The sequence below is a fragment of the Diadema antillarum genome, unplaced genomic scaffold, assembly GCF_040938485.1.
Source record: "Diadema antillarum isolate AM-2024a unplaced genomic scaffold, OU_Dant_1.0 scf00000111, whole genome shotgun sequence".
Taxonomy (NCBI): domain Eukaryota; kingdom Metazoa; phylum Echinodermata; class Echinoidea; order Diadematoida; family Diadematidae; genus Diadema; species Diadema antillarum.
The window spans coordinates 2972700-2989294 of record NW_027271000.1 but is presented as its reverse complement, the minus strand read 5'-3'; the positions used below and the strand labels follow the sequence as shown (position 1 = coordinate 2989294).

Below are 16595 nucleotides of genomic sequence, written 5' to 3'. Positions count from 1 at the left end.
CCTCATTTCGGGAATCATTGGGGATCAAAATGATATGTTTGCCCCTCCCTCCCCCCCCCCCCGTCCGCTCCCCCCGTCCCCCAGGATCGACGCCCCTGCATACGAGGGTGCTTTTGCATTTTTAGAATTCAGATGAAAATATCTCGTAAAGACATTTATTATGTAATCTGATCATCCCTGTGTATGCCCATAGATATATCCTGACTGAGTCATCAGTCATCATCGTTTCAGGAATTATTCAGGAAATGGAGGGGGTTCAATTATGGCGGTATAGTTTTTTGATATTGTTTGTTTGTTTGTATTCGTATATAATTTGCAGATGGTCCCGAGTTGCTCGCCGTCATAGCATGTTTACATGTAGGCCTATACTTTTTGATGTTGTCAACGTCTGGACCATATACCATATGTCGATATTACTTTCTTCGCGAGCGAGCGAGCGCTTGAGAAAATTATGTATTTATCCTACAAGATAGAATACTGTTCAGCTCTGTTACCTCTCTGAAGGCGGGCGTACGAACTTCATGCCTTCCTCCATTTTTTCTCAAATTTCAGGGGATGATTGTACAGGCCATCCCCCTCCTCCATTTCAGGGGGGATGCATCCCCCATCCCCCCCCCCCCCCCGGATTTACGCCCATGCTTTGAAGTGACACCCGCAGGTGTTCATCTAACACCACAATGAGCACCTTGAGCAGTGTTTCATATTTAACACCGGACTTTTTGCGTTGATGTTTATCTTAAACATAATTTTCATTATTTTGTTATTTAGGTTTGTTTTTAACTGAAAATGATATAAAGTGAATGACTTTATGATGTGAAGCCTCTCTTCAGAGGTTTTTGATATCAAAGTCAGGCAGCGAAGCCAAAATGCTGTTTATGTAGGCGTAACTGTCTTTTGTGTTTCAAATGGTATTCACAGTGACTGGTTATGTGGAGACAAAAGAATGACGGGCGTAAATAATCATATATCCATTAATCAAATTTTTCAAATTTACCTTATTTAAGTAAATTGCTTGAAAAGGTTGTTTTCTCACAACTGACAACGTATCTGCAAGATAATGAATTGCTTGATTCATTTCAATCTGCGTACAAGCCTGGTCATAGTGTAGAAACACTGTTAGTCAACTATATTAGATATTGTGTTCAGAGAATTAGATAGTGGTAACATCACTGCTCTTATCATGCTTGATATGAGCTCAGCTTTTGACACAGTCGATCATGCTATTCTGATTCAACGATTGAGATATTTGGGCATCAAAGGAACTGTTCTTGATTGGTTTATATCCTACTTATGTGATCGATCTCATTATGTCAGAATTGGTGATTGTACCTCTTGTAAAACTACAACAAAGTTTGGTGTACCTCAAGGTTCTCAGTTGGAGGCCCGCTGCTAGGCTGTATATGCAACCAATTAGTGAAGTATTTCGCAAGCATTGTATTAGTTATCATTGTTATGCGGACGATATACAACTTTATTTGTCTTTTAAACCCACTGTGTCTTCATTGTCATCCGCCATTGCAAAACTCGAAGCATGTTTGCAAGACCTGAAAATCTGGCTTACATCCAATGGCCTTAAACTAAATGATGATAAATCTGAGTTTCTGTTATTGGGATCAAAGCATATGTTAAGCAAAGTTGATTATCAGTCATGTCATGTCAACATCGGTAGCACTTGCATTACTCCGTCGAAAACAGCCCGTAATTTAGGTGTCATATTTGATCAGGAAATGTCATTTCGAAGTCATGTAACTCATATTCAGCGGAATGTTCGATATCAGTTGCGTAATTTAAGTTTCATAAGGAAATATTTGTCTAAATCTGCAGCTGAGATACTTATTCATGCTTTGATTTCTTCTCGGTTGGATTTTTCGAATTCATTATTGTGTAATCTTCCAAAAAAAGATGTCACAAAACTTCAACGGTTGCAAAATTCTGCTGCCCGATTGTTAACTTTTACTAATAAGTTTGATTCCATGTCACCAGTTCTCCGTTCCTTACATTGGTTACCTGTAGAAAAAAGGATTATTTTCAAGATTCTGTTATTAGTACATCATTCAGTTCATTCTTTTTCCCCAATATACATAAGTAATTCTGTTCAAAAATACAATCCGACACGAAGGCTACGTTCATCATCAGATACATTCTTACTCCAAACACCCAGAGTAAAACATGGGTATGGTGATCGTGCTTTTTCCGTTATGGGACCAAAATTGTGGAATCAGTTACCTCTTCAGTTAAGGGAACTGTCATCTACAGAGTCATTCAAATCCAAACTTAAAACTTATCTGTTCCTTTCATACTGAGGACTGTAATTGCTGTATGCCATTAATATTGGATCAATATTGTATTTTTAATTGGTATTTGTTGTATTCTTCATTTGGTATATATTTGTTTTTGTTTACCATTTTCTTCTTTGTTGAAATGTTTGAATATGTATATGCATGTAAATATATGATATCTTTTCATTTTTGAAGCGCCATGAGCACTGAAAAGTGGACCTGTGCGCTATACAAGTAGCCACTATTATTATTATTATTATTATTAATCCATATTTCGGATACAATAAATACTATGTATAGCATAATTAATATACTGTACACGTTTATGCAGAGAAAGAGAGGGAGATGGAAAAATAATACTATGAAAGGTGCTGATTAGTAGGATAGAGATATATTCATGGATTACTCGTACGTTCTAGGAGACATACAATAATTGAGGTAACTCCCTATCTTTGTTAGATTTTGTCACTGCTGTTTTGTTCATAATATTGTTTTGATATTTTTGTTCTTGGTTTTTTTTCAAGAAAGCATCAGCGCGCGCATGCACGTCTTACGTGCGCGCGGGCGGCAGGCTGCTAGCTAGATGAGCATGAAAATGTGCACAGCGAGTCTAGAGCACATGCATGCCATGCATGCCGGTGCACGTATGCGCACAGCGTAAAAAGTATAGTAGCGCATGGGTGGTAAATATGACTCTGTGAAATGCATGCATGCATGCTGTCTGAAGTGATCGCAGTAAATTTAAATGCAGTTTGCAAGTTTGAATAATGGATTTCTAGTTCTACGAGAAGTTTCGGAAACTACCGGTATACGTCCCAAGTATACGTGCAAATACAGTGTAAGGGGAATTCGTTTATTGACCAATATCTGTTCACATTCTCAGAACTATCGTGATCGGCTCAAGATACTTCTGGTAGCTAGACCGTAGTGCATGCTTCTGTCTCGCCCTTGAGTCACGGGGCGGCGCTGGCCACGATCCGGTAAGTTTACTCGGCAGCCGCAGTGCAAGTGAAGTGTACTACTATAGTAGGGCTACTAGCTACTGGGCGTAGGGGGAATATGAAGACTGATCAGTACCTGTTGGTGGGGTGTGTGATAATAGATTTAGAACTCGGTTATGTTAGTTAAAAGGCAGCCTAGTTAAAAGAATAGTGGAGGTCGTCGTTAGTTGATCCGATGAGCAGGATCAGGAGCGTGAGCGAGCGGGAACTTAAAAAAAAAGAGAACAAAATTCAAATGACCAGCAAAAAAGTGTGGCTATTCATTTTTATCATGAGAGTAAATTACCCAAAAGTTGAAAATCATGACGTCGGCGTGGCAGTGAGTTGACACTCGCGATCTATCTTAGCTATAATGCCAGAATAGACTGAAAAATATGTCTGTCTGGACTGAGGAGTTTTTTAATCATTTTTTTACTTTTGCGGCTCTCCTACGTAGAGGAGGTTCCGTGACGCCAGACATAGTCTCCGCAGAACATATCCCTGACGACAAGATTAAAGACCGTAAACCGATCTTTCGTTTCGGTCATATGTCGGAAATGACCATTTTGACATTTATGTTAGATATAGATCCTAGTAGTTATAGATGATAGATAGCAACTATGGTCAATGTCTTTAACTGCTATACTAGTGTTAATATATAGCAGTGCCAGTGACGTTTTAAGCTCTTCCTTGTGGTACGTCACTACGTGTCCTTAATGATACTATTAAATGCATAGTTGCTGCTGAAGCAATTTTTAGCAAATTAAATACATACAAATAGTATAGTATATTTACAATAGTACTACTATTGTAAGTTTATATACTATACTATTAGTAGATAATATGGTAGACAGTAGCCCGACCAGACACTGTGCGGAGTATTATGCCTGTAATTAGGTAGACACAAACTATAGACAGCCCTGTCACTGTAAAGAAGTCACGAAAGGCTTCCCACAGCGTCTGTTTGGGCTAGGTGACAGTAACTTGAATTGTTAGACAATGGCAGATTATCATTTTACATACCAGATACAATACTACACAAAGATAAACCTTACATAAGTGAAAATTGTGTTATGGCAGTTGGGTTTTAACGTCTTTGTGGGATGCAGTTTTACAGTGCTGTATTCCTCCCTGTGCCAGCTGTGGTTCCAAGCTAATTAATTTATTTGATGAGTGAACCCCTTTCTTGTTTTAAATGGACATTCTATTATTTGATTTTTGTGGCCATGAAAATGTTGATGAGAAATTAGAATTTTTTTTTGATAGTATGTTGACAATTCTGTAATCTCGCTCTTTCGTTTCTCAGAGAGCAAGAGGAAAAATGGACATCCTAAGTGATGAACGCTTTGCAGTTATTGCAAAAGATCCCAGGTTTCGGGAAGTTCCGAAGCAGGAACGCAAAGTCAAGATTGATAAGCGCTTTCAAGGGATGTTTACAGACAAGCGTTTCAAGCTCAAGTATTCTGTGGACAAGCGAGGACGTCCCGACAATAAGACAGCAGGAGAAAACCTCCGAAAATTTTATGACCTCGGGCATTCTGATGATGATAGTGATGAGGATGATAATGTGAAGATTGAAAAAGTTCATGAAGCAACAGGCCAAAGTTCTCACTCTCCCGAAAGAGAGAATTCAACGTTAGGATTAGGTGAAGACACAAAGAATCGAAAGAGAAGGCGTCAGAGTGGACGAGAGGTACTGTTGGCATTCAAAATGAGGAAGAATGCATCCCCCAGGAACGCATCGAAAAATTCAAATTTCTCTACGCAAGCAAACATTAGGCGCAAATCTGGAATCAACCTGGCAGATCCTCGTGGACAGGGACAAGACAATAGAAGACAAAGTCACAGCAACACTTTCTCCTCAGATGATGAGGATGATACTTCAGATGGAGAGGGTGAAAGTAGTCTTGGGAGTGATGACAATTCAGATGACAACTTGCAACTGATGGGTAAGAAGAGCTAACTCTATGTGATTCAGCTATCAAATGTATCAATGTCCTTTACTGTCAGTTCTTGGAGTGCATTGTTAAAGCTGCACTAGATATTGAAAATTAGACATAGTATGTTTGTATTGATTTGTAAATACTTCTCCAGATGTTTGTTTTTATTGTATACTCAAGCTGATGGTGTGAAATTGTACCAGCTTTCATAATTCAAAATTGTGTTGTTTCTGTTACTTATGTATCAAAAGATGTTTGCTATGAATCAACACTGAAAGACAGGGATATTCTTTCTGAAAAATTACATGTGCAGTAATCAACACTAGGAATGAGGGACTAAAGCTGAATTTGATGAAAAACAAATTCATCCTTTGTGACATAACTACATATAAAAATGAATGTTTATTATTCGGAGTGTCTTGTAATATGTGCATACTGAAAAAAAAAAAAACGCTAAAATCATGAATCTCCCCTTTCTGATGATTTTCTCAGATTCCAACAGAAAGTCAGATGTGCAAGGTAGTCTATCCTGGCAGAAACAACATGGTATCGATCTTGCTCGTGGTGAAGGAAATGTTGAGACCAGCTCCTCTGAATCAGACAGCGACGATGATGATCATCCTGTTACATCCTCCTCAAGTACCAAGTTGGACGTGGCAAGTGATGGTGTAGATATCAGCCACAGCTGGGGAGAGCTTGATGCAGATGCTCCTAGGGAGGAGGCTACAAGTTGTCGACTGGCAGTTTGCAACATTGACTGGGACTCTGTCTCTACGAGTGACCTCTTTGTAATGCTGAACTCTTTCAAGCCTGCAGGGGGTGTCCTCCATTCTGTGACAGTATGTGTCTGTTTGAGTTGGCTTTTCACCATGTCCTTGTGAAACATCTTTTACCAGACCATGTACCGTATCATTTTTAGGAACTTATAAAAAGGAATCGACATGCTTTTGTCTCTGGGATACATGTGATGAAGTGATATCATTTGTACATGTTTTCAGGAGAGAGATAAGGGAATTGTTTCATCAAGAACATTAAAACAATCTAATGTTGATTTGAAGCAGCATTTATTAGGAAGAATTTTGCAATTTTGCAAGGACACACTGCTGTAACCAAGTTTACAGTGGGTACTTGTTCAAGAAGTAAAAGGTATTGATAGAGTATTTGCTGCTTGTCAAATGACCATGAAAACATCCCTCATAGTTCTTTAATTCACTCTATGGTTTCCACAAATATCTCTTTCACATTTCAGTGAATCCTTGCCATCTTACACGATGAACATTTTCTTTAAAAATTGGTACTCTAATTATGAATATGACTACTTGCACAACATCATCCTGTAACTAATTACCTCCGCCAAGGGGGGAGGTTATGTTTTCGTTACTGTTGTTTTGCTTGTTAGTTATTTAGTTATTTAGTTAGTTAGTTTGTTTGTTTGTTCGTTCGTTTGTCCGTGTTCAAAATAAGTAGATAAGTAGATAATGGATTGAGATGAAACTTGCAGGAAAGGTTTAGAATGACACGAGTAACAAACAATTAACTTTTCGTATTGATCCGGTAATTTTGGGGGAATTTATGAAGGATTTTTGATAATTTGGCGGGTAGGGTCAATGAACTTGGGAGTTCAGGCTGCGCGTATTTAGGGTTTGCATGCGCGCACTAAAGTGCGTGCTCTAGTTTCTGCTGCAGGTCGAGGCGCGCGGTGCAGCTGAGGGTTTATGACGTAACAAAGGCTTCTACAGTATATTGGGAAATCGGTCGGCTTTCAGCACACAATGCAGTACGTATGAGTGGAAATCACTGATCTCTGTGGAAGAACAAGATCAGTGCGGGTGGAAATGGGCTGCATGCTTGGCGCAGGTCTGCGCTCTCAGAGTGCTTCTCTAGTTTCTTATTTTTTCTTTCTTATCAAAATTCCTCGGGACCAGTCCTTTCACATGATTTACACCCGTTCATGTCAGTTTGAGCCTTCTCACTTGTTCATCCTTCAAAAGTTTATCTGCTCGTGATGTAAACTCCACATTCTGCTCTGTGTAGATATATCCATCAGAGTTTGGTCTACAGCGTATGAAAGAAGAGGATGCCAAGGGACCACAGGAACTGGTGGAAAGGGACGAGAAGACAAGCAAGCTGGAGGGACTCGACAAAGAGCACTACCACAGAGAGAAGCTTAGAAAGTATCAGATGCAGAGGTATGATGTAATTAAAGCTGCTTCCACTGCTTGTGCTTCAAGGGAAAGTCCACTTTATTCAAGTTGACTTTAAGAAATCAAAAGATTTTACCAAGTGAGACGTTGGTTGTGGCAACCAATTAAGAACAGTGAAATTTGGTAAGAATGGGGAAAGCAAGAGCATGAACCTTGTCATCAGGAAAGCAATGATATCTGTCACAATTACTTTTGCACATTGAAACAAGGTGATGTCACTGGCTCAGACCTCTCCCACCAGTGTGTCATGAAATTCTTTTTGTCAGTAAGTCCACAGCTTTTGTCAGTGAGGTACATGAATACTATTTCTTTTATACAGTGCACTCCCGTTATAACGAAATGCTCGGGACCGGCAGTTTTCTTTCGTTATAACGAAATTTCGTTATAACCGAACAAAAAAATACATAACAAAAAAAAAAGAAGGAAACCACGCATATGTCATATTCTGTTTGTTGAATACTCGTCATACACTGGAAAGCTATGTGAAATGGGATGGTGCCTTCCTAATTCCGTTTGAATATTACATTTAAAAGAGAGCATAAAGTTGTTTGTATTGTCACACATGTACCACAGAATATGATGGTTTAGGATTCGGATACAGTTCGCTATTCCAAAGGTTCGTTTCTTGCTAAAGTTTGTCACTCCACAGGATCCTTATCCCAAAGTTCCGCCACTCCCGGGATTCCAAAGGTTTGTTGTAATAAGAACCGTATTTCATTGTCGGATTAACGAACCTTATTAATAAGGAACCTTGGAAATGTTAAAACTCCAAAATGTTGATAATAACAAACCTTATTGCATTTCCGAACTAACGGACATTTTATTTGTATCAGAATAGGTGTGTTTTGTAATAAAGGACCATCGGAACAATAAAACGAACCTCATTTAACTTGGTCTTCAGATTAATGTATAACAGTAACTCAAGTAAAGTTCCCCTCGGAAACTGTGCGTGACACACGGAACGAACGCACAGTGATCTGAAGCGTTCGCCCATGCAGATACGCTTATCATGATGCTTTTTCCGCTACGTATTTTCGAAAGCGATCCTCATTTCGTTATAATGGAGCACATTTCTTTTGTTTTTCTTTGTCAGTGGTGTTTGGAAAAGACTTCGTTATAACGGAAATTTCGCTATAACCGTGTTCGTTATAAGCGAATTTTGTACCATAGAGTTTAATGGCGATAATTTTGGGACCAGAAGTTTAACTTCGTTATAACGAAATTTCGTTATAACCGTGTTCGTTGTAACGGGAGTACACTGTATCATCTTTTAGGCTAAAGTCATGCTGTACATTTATGTATTGAGCACAAGAAACAGGTTTTCAAATACCATGGAACAACAGATGAAATCATATATGAGCAATATTTGAATTACCGTCTAATGTCTTTGCTGCAGACTAAAATACTACTACGCTGTGGTAGAGTGTGACTCGGCTGATACAGCAAATGGCATCTACGAGCAGTGTGATGGCATGGAGTATGAAACTAGCTCATCCCGACTTGATCTCAGGTAAAGCATACAGAATTTCCAAGGCTCTTCTGAATGGATGTGTGCTCCTTAGATTCCATGTTTCATATTTCGCTATGATGGGAGTTGACACTGCGTGTACATATAACCCAGATTCTGGGCAAAACACGTACAATTATGTCTGAAAATTATGTCTGAAAATTGGTTTAGCTGATATAAACTAGGTCCTTGATATCTAAAAGTCTCTTTAAATAAGTGATTCGGCCTTTTATGACTATAGCGGAGGTAAAGTATGTAAATAGATTGTAAATGCAAATTGAATGGTTTAGTGTTTGCTTGTTTTTTTGCTTTAAAGTTGAAAGTGAGTATAACTCCTTTGCAAATCAGCGTCCTGTGTCATAATGCAATGTGCAATAATTCCACTTTGCAGTAACAATTCCTTCTTCCAGTAGCAATTTGAACTTGCAGTAATGATTCTGACTTGTAGTAACACTTTGATAACTTGCAGTGACAATACCAACTTGCAGTACAGTTCCAACCTAGAGGGAACATTTCCAACTTGCAGCAACAATATTAACTTGCAGTACAGTTCCAACTTTCACTAACAATTCCAACATGCAGAAATAACTCCAGCCTGCAGTACTTCAATTCCAACTTGCATTAACAATTCTAACTTGTAGTAACAATTTCAACTTGCAGCCATGAATTCAACTTGCAGTGATGATTCCAATTTGCAGTAATATTTTCCACTTTATACAATATTAATTCAAGCCATATTAACAATTTTGAATTATGATAAAAATTTCAACTTGTAGTAATAATGCCAACTTGCTGTCCTGTGGGAGCAGCGTAGCAAAATCTGTCATCTCCAAGAATTTTATCCTGTCTTGGTGCGAGTGATTATTCTTGTGAAATTGGCCTCCAAACTTTTCTGTTTGGTACCGTGGCAGGTTTGTACCAGATGACACTGTGTTTGACCAGGAGCCCAAGGAGGTGGCTACGGAGGCACCAGACGTGGCCGGATACCAGCCCATGGTCTTTCAGACCACCGCCCTTCACCAGTCCAAGGTGGAGCTGACGTGGGATGAAGACGACAAGAAGAGAACGCTGCAGACGATGCAGGCCTTCGGCAGCAAGAAGAGCATGGAGGAGATGGAGTCACACATTAAGTCCTACCTTGCCTCATCCAGCGAGGAGGATGATAGTAGCGAGGAAGAAGAAATCAAAGAGGAGGATGGTAAGGCCTAGGATAGTGTGCCAGAAAACAAAAATGTTGGTAACTGCCACTTCTTAATTAGTGCTAAATTTAAATCTTATATCAGTAAACAATAATCTCATTAGATTTAACAAGTTTTTTTCTGGCACACATTTGATGTCATTTCTTTAATTGTTTGTCATCAGTCATAATGAAACAAAGTTCTAATATCACAACAGTTCAGATGTGCATGAACATATTTTAGCATTGTGTGGCAAGTCTTTTGGCAGTGATTATCACAATTTCAGTATCGGGCAAGGAGAATCCAGCTGAATATATGATCTACTTGCCGTAAAAGTTAGCAACATCGTCACTGTTATGAATCACAATTCACTACACCAGATCAATCAACATATGAAATAGAATTAAGCATTACCCTATAGGGATTCAAGACAAGAAAATTTAGTCCCTGTTAGTAAAAAAAAAGAGAGAGACAAATAAAAAAAGAAGAAGATATGTGTCATTCTATAAGTACGAATATGGTGTTTAAGCAATGCGTATATTTTACACATGCCTTCATTTTCCTCGCAGCTCAAGATTCAGGTGATGAAGATGAGTGTGAGGATGGCAAGAAGAAGAAGAAGAGGAAGAAGAACCAGGCAAGTGAGAAGGCCAAGATAGACATGTACCGGAGCCTCCTGAAAGGGATTGAGGACAAGGAGAAGCAGACTCAGGAGGACAAGGAGATGGAGATGGAGATTTCCTGGGAGCCAGGTATGGTGGATTTGTGCCTGCTTGAGGGCGTCTTACGCTTTGCTCCTCTGCAATACTGTATGAGCTGTTATTTTCGTGAGGGTTTAATCTTCGCGAATTTCGCAAATCTCAGTAGGACCGCGAATTTAACAACACGCGAAAACATCGCAGTGCGCTAGGGTAACAGCGCATTTACATTAGTCTGTGTGTCAATTCACAAAAACAACATCTCGCGAAAATGTCTGTGACCTCCCCATTCGCAAAAATATCTGTGCGCAAAAATCAGACACATAGAGTGATGCATCAGTGAGTACTTGCAATAGGTATTTCTGCAATGATGGTAACAATCAAATTCATTCACTGATGCATTTGTGAGTGCTTGCAAGTAGTATTTCAGCTGCACCAGCTTGCTTTTTTTTTTTTTTTTTTTGCTGTCTGCATGACAGTATCAGAAGTATGGGAAGGCAGACATGGGTTGTCAGATGGCAGGAGAAAAATTTGATGAACTCTGAAGCATAGATATGGTCCAGTAAACCAACTTTTTTTCAAGTTTAAGGTATACAGAAGGAGTAAGGAGATCCAGATCTAGTAATAGAAAGGGATACACACTGAATAGCTAACTTTTCAGAATGTCAAGAAACTCTTTTATTCATTCATTTGTTTAATTTTTTCCCCTCTCATATGAGACTTGGTACAAGAGTAGCATTCTCAAGGATCCTATTCAAGAATTTACTTTTGCAAAAGAGGTAGTGTGAAAAGATGTAATACCAATTATGTAAAATGATTACTAATACTTGTCAGCTTGGTTTACGTACACCAAAGATAAGGCTATAAGATATTTTTATTAGAAATTGATTTCATTCTTTGATTTGTTAAATCTCTCCTATCTCGTCATGTTACCTCTCTGTTCCTGTCAGGATTGAAAGAAGCAACTCAAGAAATTGTGATCAAGAAAGCAGAATCTGCTGGCTCAACACCATGGGAGAAGTATCTAGAAAAGAAGAAGGAGAAAAAGAAAGAGAGGAAGGAGCAGAAGAAAAAGGAGGCTCCAAATGCGGTAAGATGAGATGATTTAGGCTGTGTTTATCAAGTTTCCCCTTTTTAAACGGCTTTCCAAAGCCCTTTTGAAAGCCCATTTTCACAGCCCTGTACTATTAATGTGCCACTTGTTTTCTAAGAAGGGACAGCGAAAAGCAATTACCATCATAAAGACTTATCTTCCTTTGAGAGTGACGAGTCATGATGCAATGCCACATGAATCAATTGTCTTCCTATCTGTGAGGCAGCTCCAGTTTAGCACATACTTCAAATATTTCTGAGTGGCGGCATGAGACTTTGGTTGCGTTTATCAACTTTCCCCTGTTTAAACGGCTTTCAACAGCCGTTTCCAAAGCCCTTTCCAAAGCCCTTTCCAAAGCCCTTTAGAAGCGGCTTCCAAAATAGTTGCGTTTATCAACTCTCTTCGCGAACACGATAACTGGCCTGTCACTGCACAGCTGCATTGCGCAATTCGATCCGAGGAGAAGAGGTCATATAAGGCATGCATTGTTCGTAACTGCAGTACAATACTACAAAGCCGTTTCAAAACAGCTTTGCGTTTATCAACTTCAAAAGGCTTTTACAAACAGGTTTCTGAAAACCTGTTTAGGAAACCTGTTTGGAAAGCCACAAATTTGCGGCTTTCGAAAAGGCTTTCCGAAAGGGCTTTCAAAACAGCTTTGCGTTTATCAACTCGTAAAAATTCCTTGAAAGCTGTTTGGAAAATCTGTTTCTGCCGAGAAAAGGAGAGTTGATAAACACAACCTTTCGAAAAGGCTTTCCAAAAGGGCTTTCAAAACAGCTTTGCATTTGCATTTATCAACTCGTAAAAAGTCCTTGAAAGCTGTTTGGAAAACCTGTTTCTGCCAAGAAAAGGAGTTGATAAACACACCCCGAGTTAATTCAAAGACTTGTTAGATTTATACCGCTCTGCCCAAAGGAAAAAAAAAAAACTCAGCAATTCCAACTGAATGTACTGCTCAGAGAACACATTGAAAGCAATGTAATTTTAAAAAGTTAATCATCATTCAAATAAATGTAATTTACTTAGTACCATTAGAGGCAGTATTATATGAAGGTGACCGAGATTTCATTATGCGCTGGGTAAATGTACTGCCTGTATTATTGTTGTGCAGAGGAGTCAAATACATTTGGTAATTTAGAGGGTACTTTGGTAAGCTACACATATATATTGCCCATTTGGTCTGGAAAATTTGTTCAGCTTTTATTTACAACTGAGACTGCTGTCAAACAGGAGGCTATTCAAATATTCCAAATTGTGCTAGCATGAATTGATTTCATTCTTGATGCTTGCTCATAGGTTGAACAGTCATTGATATTGTTCCTTCTACCACAATTTACGGCTTTGGCTGTGATGTTAAAGGGATCGTATAGTTTTGGTTGAGACCTAACCTTGGGTTTCTAACATTTTGGGTGGAGATAATGAGAAGTGTCTCATGAAATATGAAAGAGCATGTAATTCCAAAAGGAATTCAACGTTTATTTGATGAAAATTGGTTTTGAAATGGCTGAGATACCCAAAACAGAGCAATTGGACCCACCTTTTATTACTATCGCTTTGTTTTACTTTATTTTTGGATGTCTCAGCCATTCCAAAACCCATTTTCATCAAATAAACTTTGAATTCCTCATAGAAAGGTACGTGTACGCTCTGTACTATTTTACAAACGGTTTCTTGATATCTCACAAAAAGTTAAAAGCCCAATTCTCACCTCTACCAATACTGTACCATCCCTTTAATGATGATGACCCTTCCATTGCTGCTGTTATCAACATCACTGCTGTTGTTATTGTCTGCAATGTTGTATTATTTGTCCTTCCTATATTCTGCTGTTACATTTTTCTTCCGATTCTCTGACACAGCGATCTTTCTCATTATATTGTTCATCCAACAAATTGTACCTTCACCTCTGTTGCTTATTGCCTGTTCTAGCCTCTCTCACACACAACAGTCTGGCATGCATCCCAATAGCCACACAAGCAGTAGTAGGGAATCTGAACTTGTTTCTTTTCATTTTTGCTACGATATTTTAGGACCAGGAGGGGGTGGATGCTGCAGAGAGCTATCAGGCATTCAGTGATGATGAGCTTCCGGAGGGCGTTGACCTGAACGATTCTTACTTCAGGGACTCTTTGAAGAGTACAGGAAAGGAGGGTACGGATTATTTCACATCCATCATTGATTTTAGAAACAGAAGTCTGCCTTTCAGCAGTGCATTTCAGTCTAGTGCGTAATTCAATGTGTTCAATGTCACTTGTTCATATGACTTTGTATTTGTTTGCTACTGTGATGCCAGTTGTAAAGTATAAAGAGAAGCAATATGCATTTATAACTGCACATGCAAGAGATTACCGTTTTCTTTCCTTTATTAACTGTGTAAATGTCTCCCAGGATCAAGAAGCTCACTTTTCTTAATGATATTATATCCTCAATTCATCACCTGTGATGGAAATGGCACTCTGTGCCAAAATTGAGTGAATTGTATCAATTCCTGTGCAATGGGATACAATTATGAACATGGCTTCATGTGCAGTATTTCACAACTATCTAGTCCTGTCCTGCATCAAAGGTGCATTATTGTTTGTATTTCTTGTTGAATTTTTAAAGTCAAGAACTGTGAATAAATTTCAAACAGTATTTTAATGGCATAGTGGTCCTAATAACTGATACGGTAAAAGTGGATATTTTCGTGCGAGTAATTGTCACAGTCGGCAGGGTGAGAGAAGTTTCACATGTTTTTAATTCCACGGAATCAAGACATCAACTACTGGAAAATAAGGCAAGCAAAAATATTTGCGTGCTTTTATTTTCGCGCTCGTCTCTGGTTGTGCGAAATGCGCGTAAATTTCCGCTTTTACAGTAGTGATACGAGTTTTGGTGTATTTTTCTATTGAACAGGTTTAAATTTGCAGTGTCTGCTTGACATATGCATTTGAAGTCATGTGATTTGTTGATATGTTTTACTTTCATTTTCAAGGTGGGAGCAGCAAAAAGAGGAGGAAGGACGTAAGCACTGAAATGTCGCAGGAAGAAAGAGACAAAGAAAAACAGCAAAAGGTTAGACCAAGTTCCTCACCTGCTACTATGTCCTGACTGGACTTTAGTCCTTTTATTTTCCCCATTGCAAGCCGAGCAGTAGCAAAACAATTTGTGTGTGTGTGTGTGTGTGTGTGTGTGTGTTTTAAGACCAACTGTTAGTATAAGTGATGACTTTTCCCCTTGGTTTATCTCTGCATTTTCCGAAGTAAAATTCATACACCTGTAAGTGTAACTAACTGTAAAGAAAACAGGTACTAAAATTGCAGTAATTAATCAAAGTTGGAAGCATGATAGTTATGTGTGATTATTGAAATGCTTATAGTGTACATTGCATGAGGTCTTTGTAACAGGATATAGAACAAACAAGACTTAATCTTGGTATTACTGTGATATCTGTGGTATTTGTTTGAAAAAATAAATGCTGAAAACTGCTGAAAACTGATTATCCAATAGAGGCAAGCCAGTGGAGTTAAATGGAGTCAAAAGGGGCCTGAGCTTTCGATCCTTAGCAGAATCTTCGTCAGAGGCAAAATGACAAACATGCAGGGAAAGCAATCACATATAAGGGAGTACACACGACAAGAACAGTCAAGGGAGGGCTAGGGACACACAACAAAGAAAACAAAAGGGATGGTTGGAAGTTATGGGCAAGGAGCCCAACAAGTAAGGGAGGGGGATTAAAGCAGGAGGGTAGACAGACGAAAGGCAGATCAGAGGAGGGTCAGTGATGATCCAAATGATTGTCATCATCTACAAATAGCTTAAGGTTACTTTCCTTTATTGACCTTTGCTTTCACTTCCAGGCTGCACTTGAACTTCTCATGCTTGATGAAGAAGATGATGGCAAACAACACTTCAATCTGAAGAGCATCATCGAAAGCGAGAACATGACGAAGAGCAAACGTAAGCGACAGCTCAAACAGCAGCGCAAACTGGGTGTGACCGAGGACAACCTCACCCAGGACAGCTTTGAGATTGACGCGTCGGATCCTCGATTTGAAGCCCTTTTCACTTCCCATGAGTACGCTATTGATCCATCTGACACCCAGTTTAAGAAGACCAAGGCGATGTCAGCATTGATTGAGGAGAAACAGAAGAGGAGGCGGAGAAAAGAGCGTGAGGAAGAAAAGACTGATGAAGGATGCCATGGTGGAAAGTCAGAAGATGTGCAGGAAAAGAGGAAAAAGGACACAGACATTTCACAACTGGTGCGATCTATCAAGAGCAAAACTGAGCAGCATCATTCCAGGAAGAAACTGAAAGTTTCCTCATGATTCTAGGAAAAGATCTCTATGTGTGCTTGCAAATCTTTGAAACCGAGCTTTTATCTGTGCTCTGAGCATAACCAAATTAAATTGTTCAGATTTTTTTTTTTTTGCCAGACAGACTATCAAATTTATTAAAAGTTCTTCCATCATTAAATACCACAGGGATGGTGACATTTTGGTGAAACAATAGTCAAAGCGAAAGGGTATATTTTGTGTTTGTGTGTAATAATATTTTCAAGTGATTATCAATGATTGGTAGTCTTGCATGTTAAAACAGACTGCAACCATGATAATGATTGTGTCTGGTTCTCTTACCTCCCCCTCCCCCCTTTTTTTTTTGGGGGGGGGGGGGAGGGGTTCACATGAGAACATCTTCTTTTAACATGTTTGAAGAGTAAGGTATCCTAGG

At 39.0% G+C, this 16595-nt stretch overlaps 1 protein-coding gene across 1 annotated transcript; it reads left to right on the top strand.

Annotated features, from left to right (window-relative positions):
* Positions 1-3092: 3092 nt before the first annotated feature.
* LOC139719487 (ESF1 homolog) lies at positions 3093-16336 on the top strand. The gene is made up of 11 exons (XM_071630905.1): positions 3093-3259; positions 4566-5208; positions 5680-6038; positions 7234-7388; positions 8800-8913; positions 9822-10108; positions 10670-10840; positions 11737-11876; positions 13913-14033; positions 14857-14936; positions 15722-16336. Exons 2-11 carry the CDS (start codon positions 4581-4583, stop codon positions 16190-16192), a joined length of 2526 nt encoding a protein of 841 aa, XP_071487006.1. The 5' UTR covers positions 3093-3259; positions 4566-4580; the 3' UTR covers positions 16193-16336.
* The last annotated feature ends 259 nt before the right edge of the window (positions 16337-16595 follow it).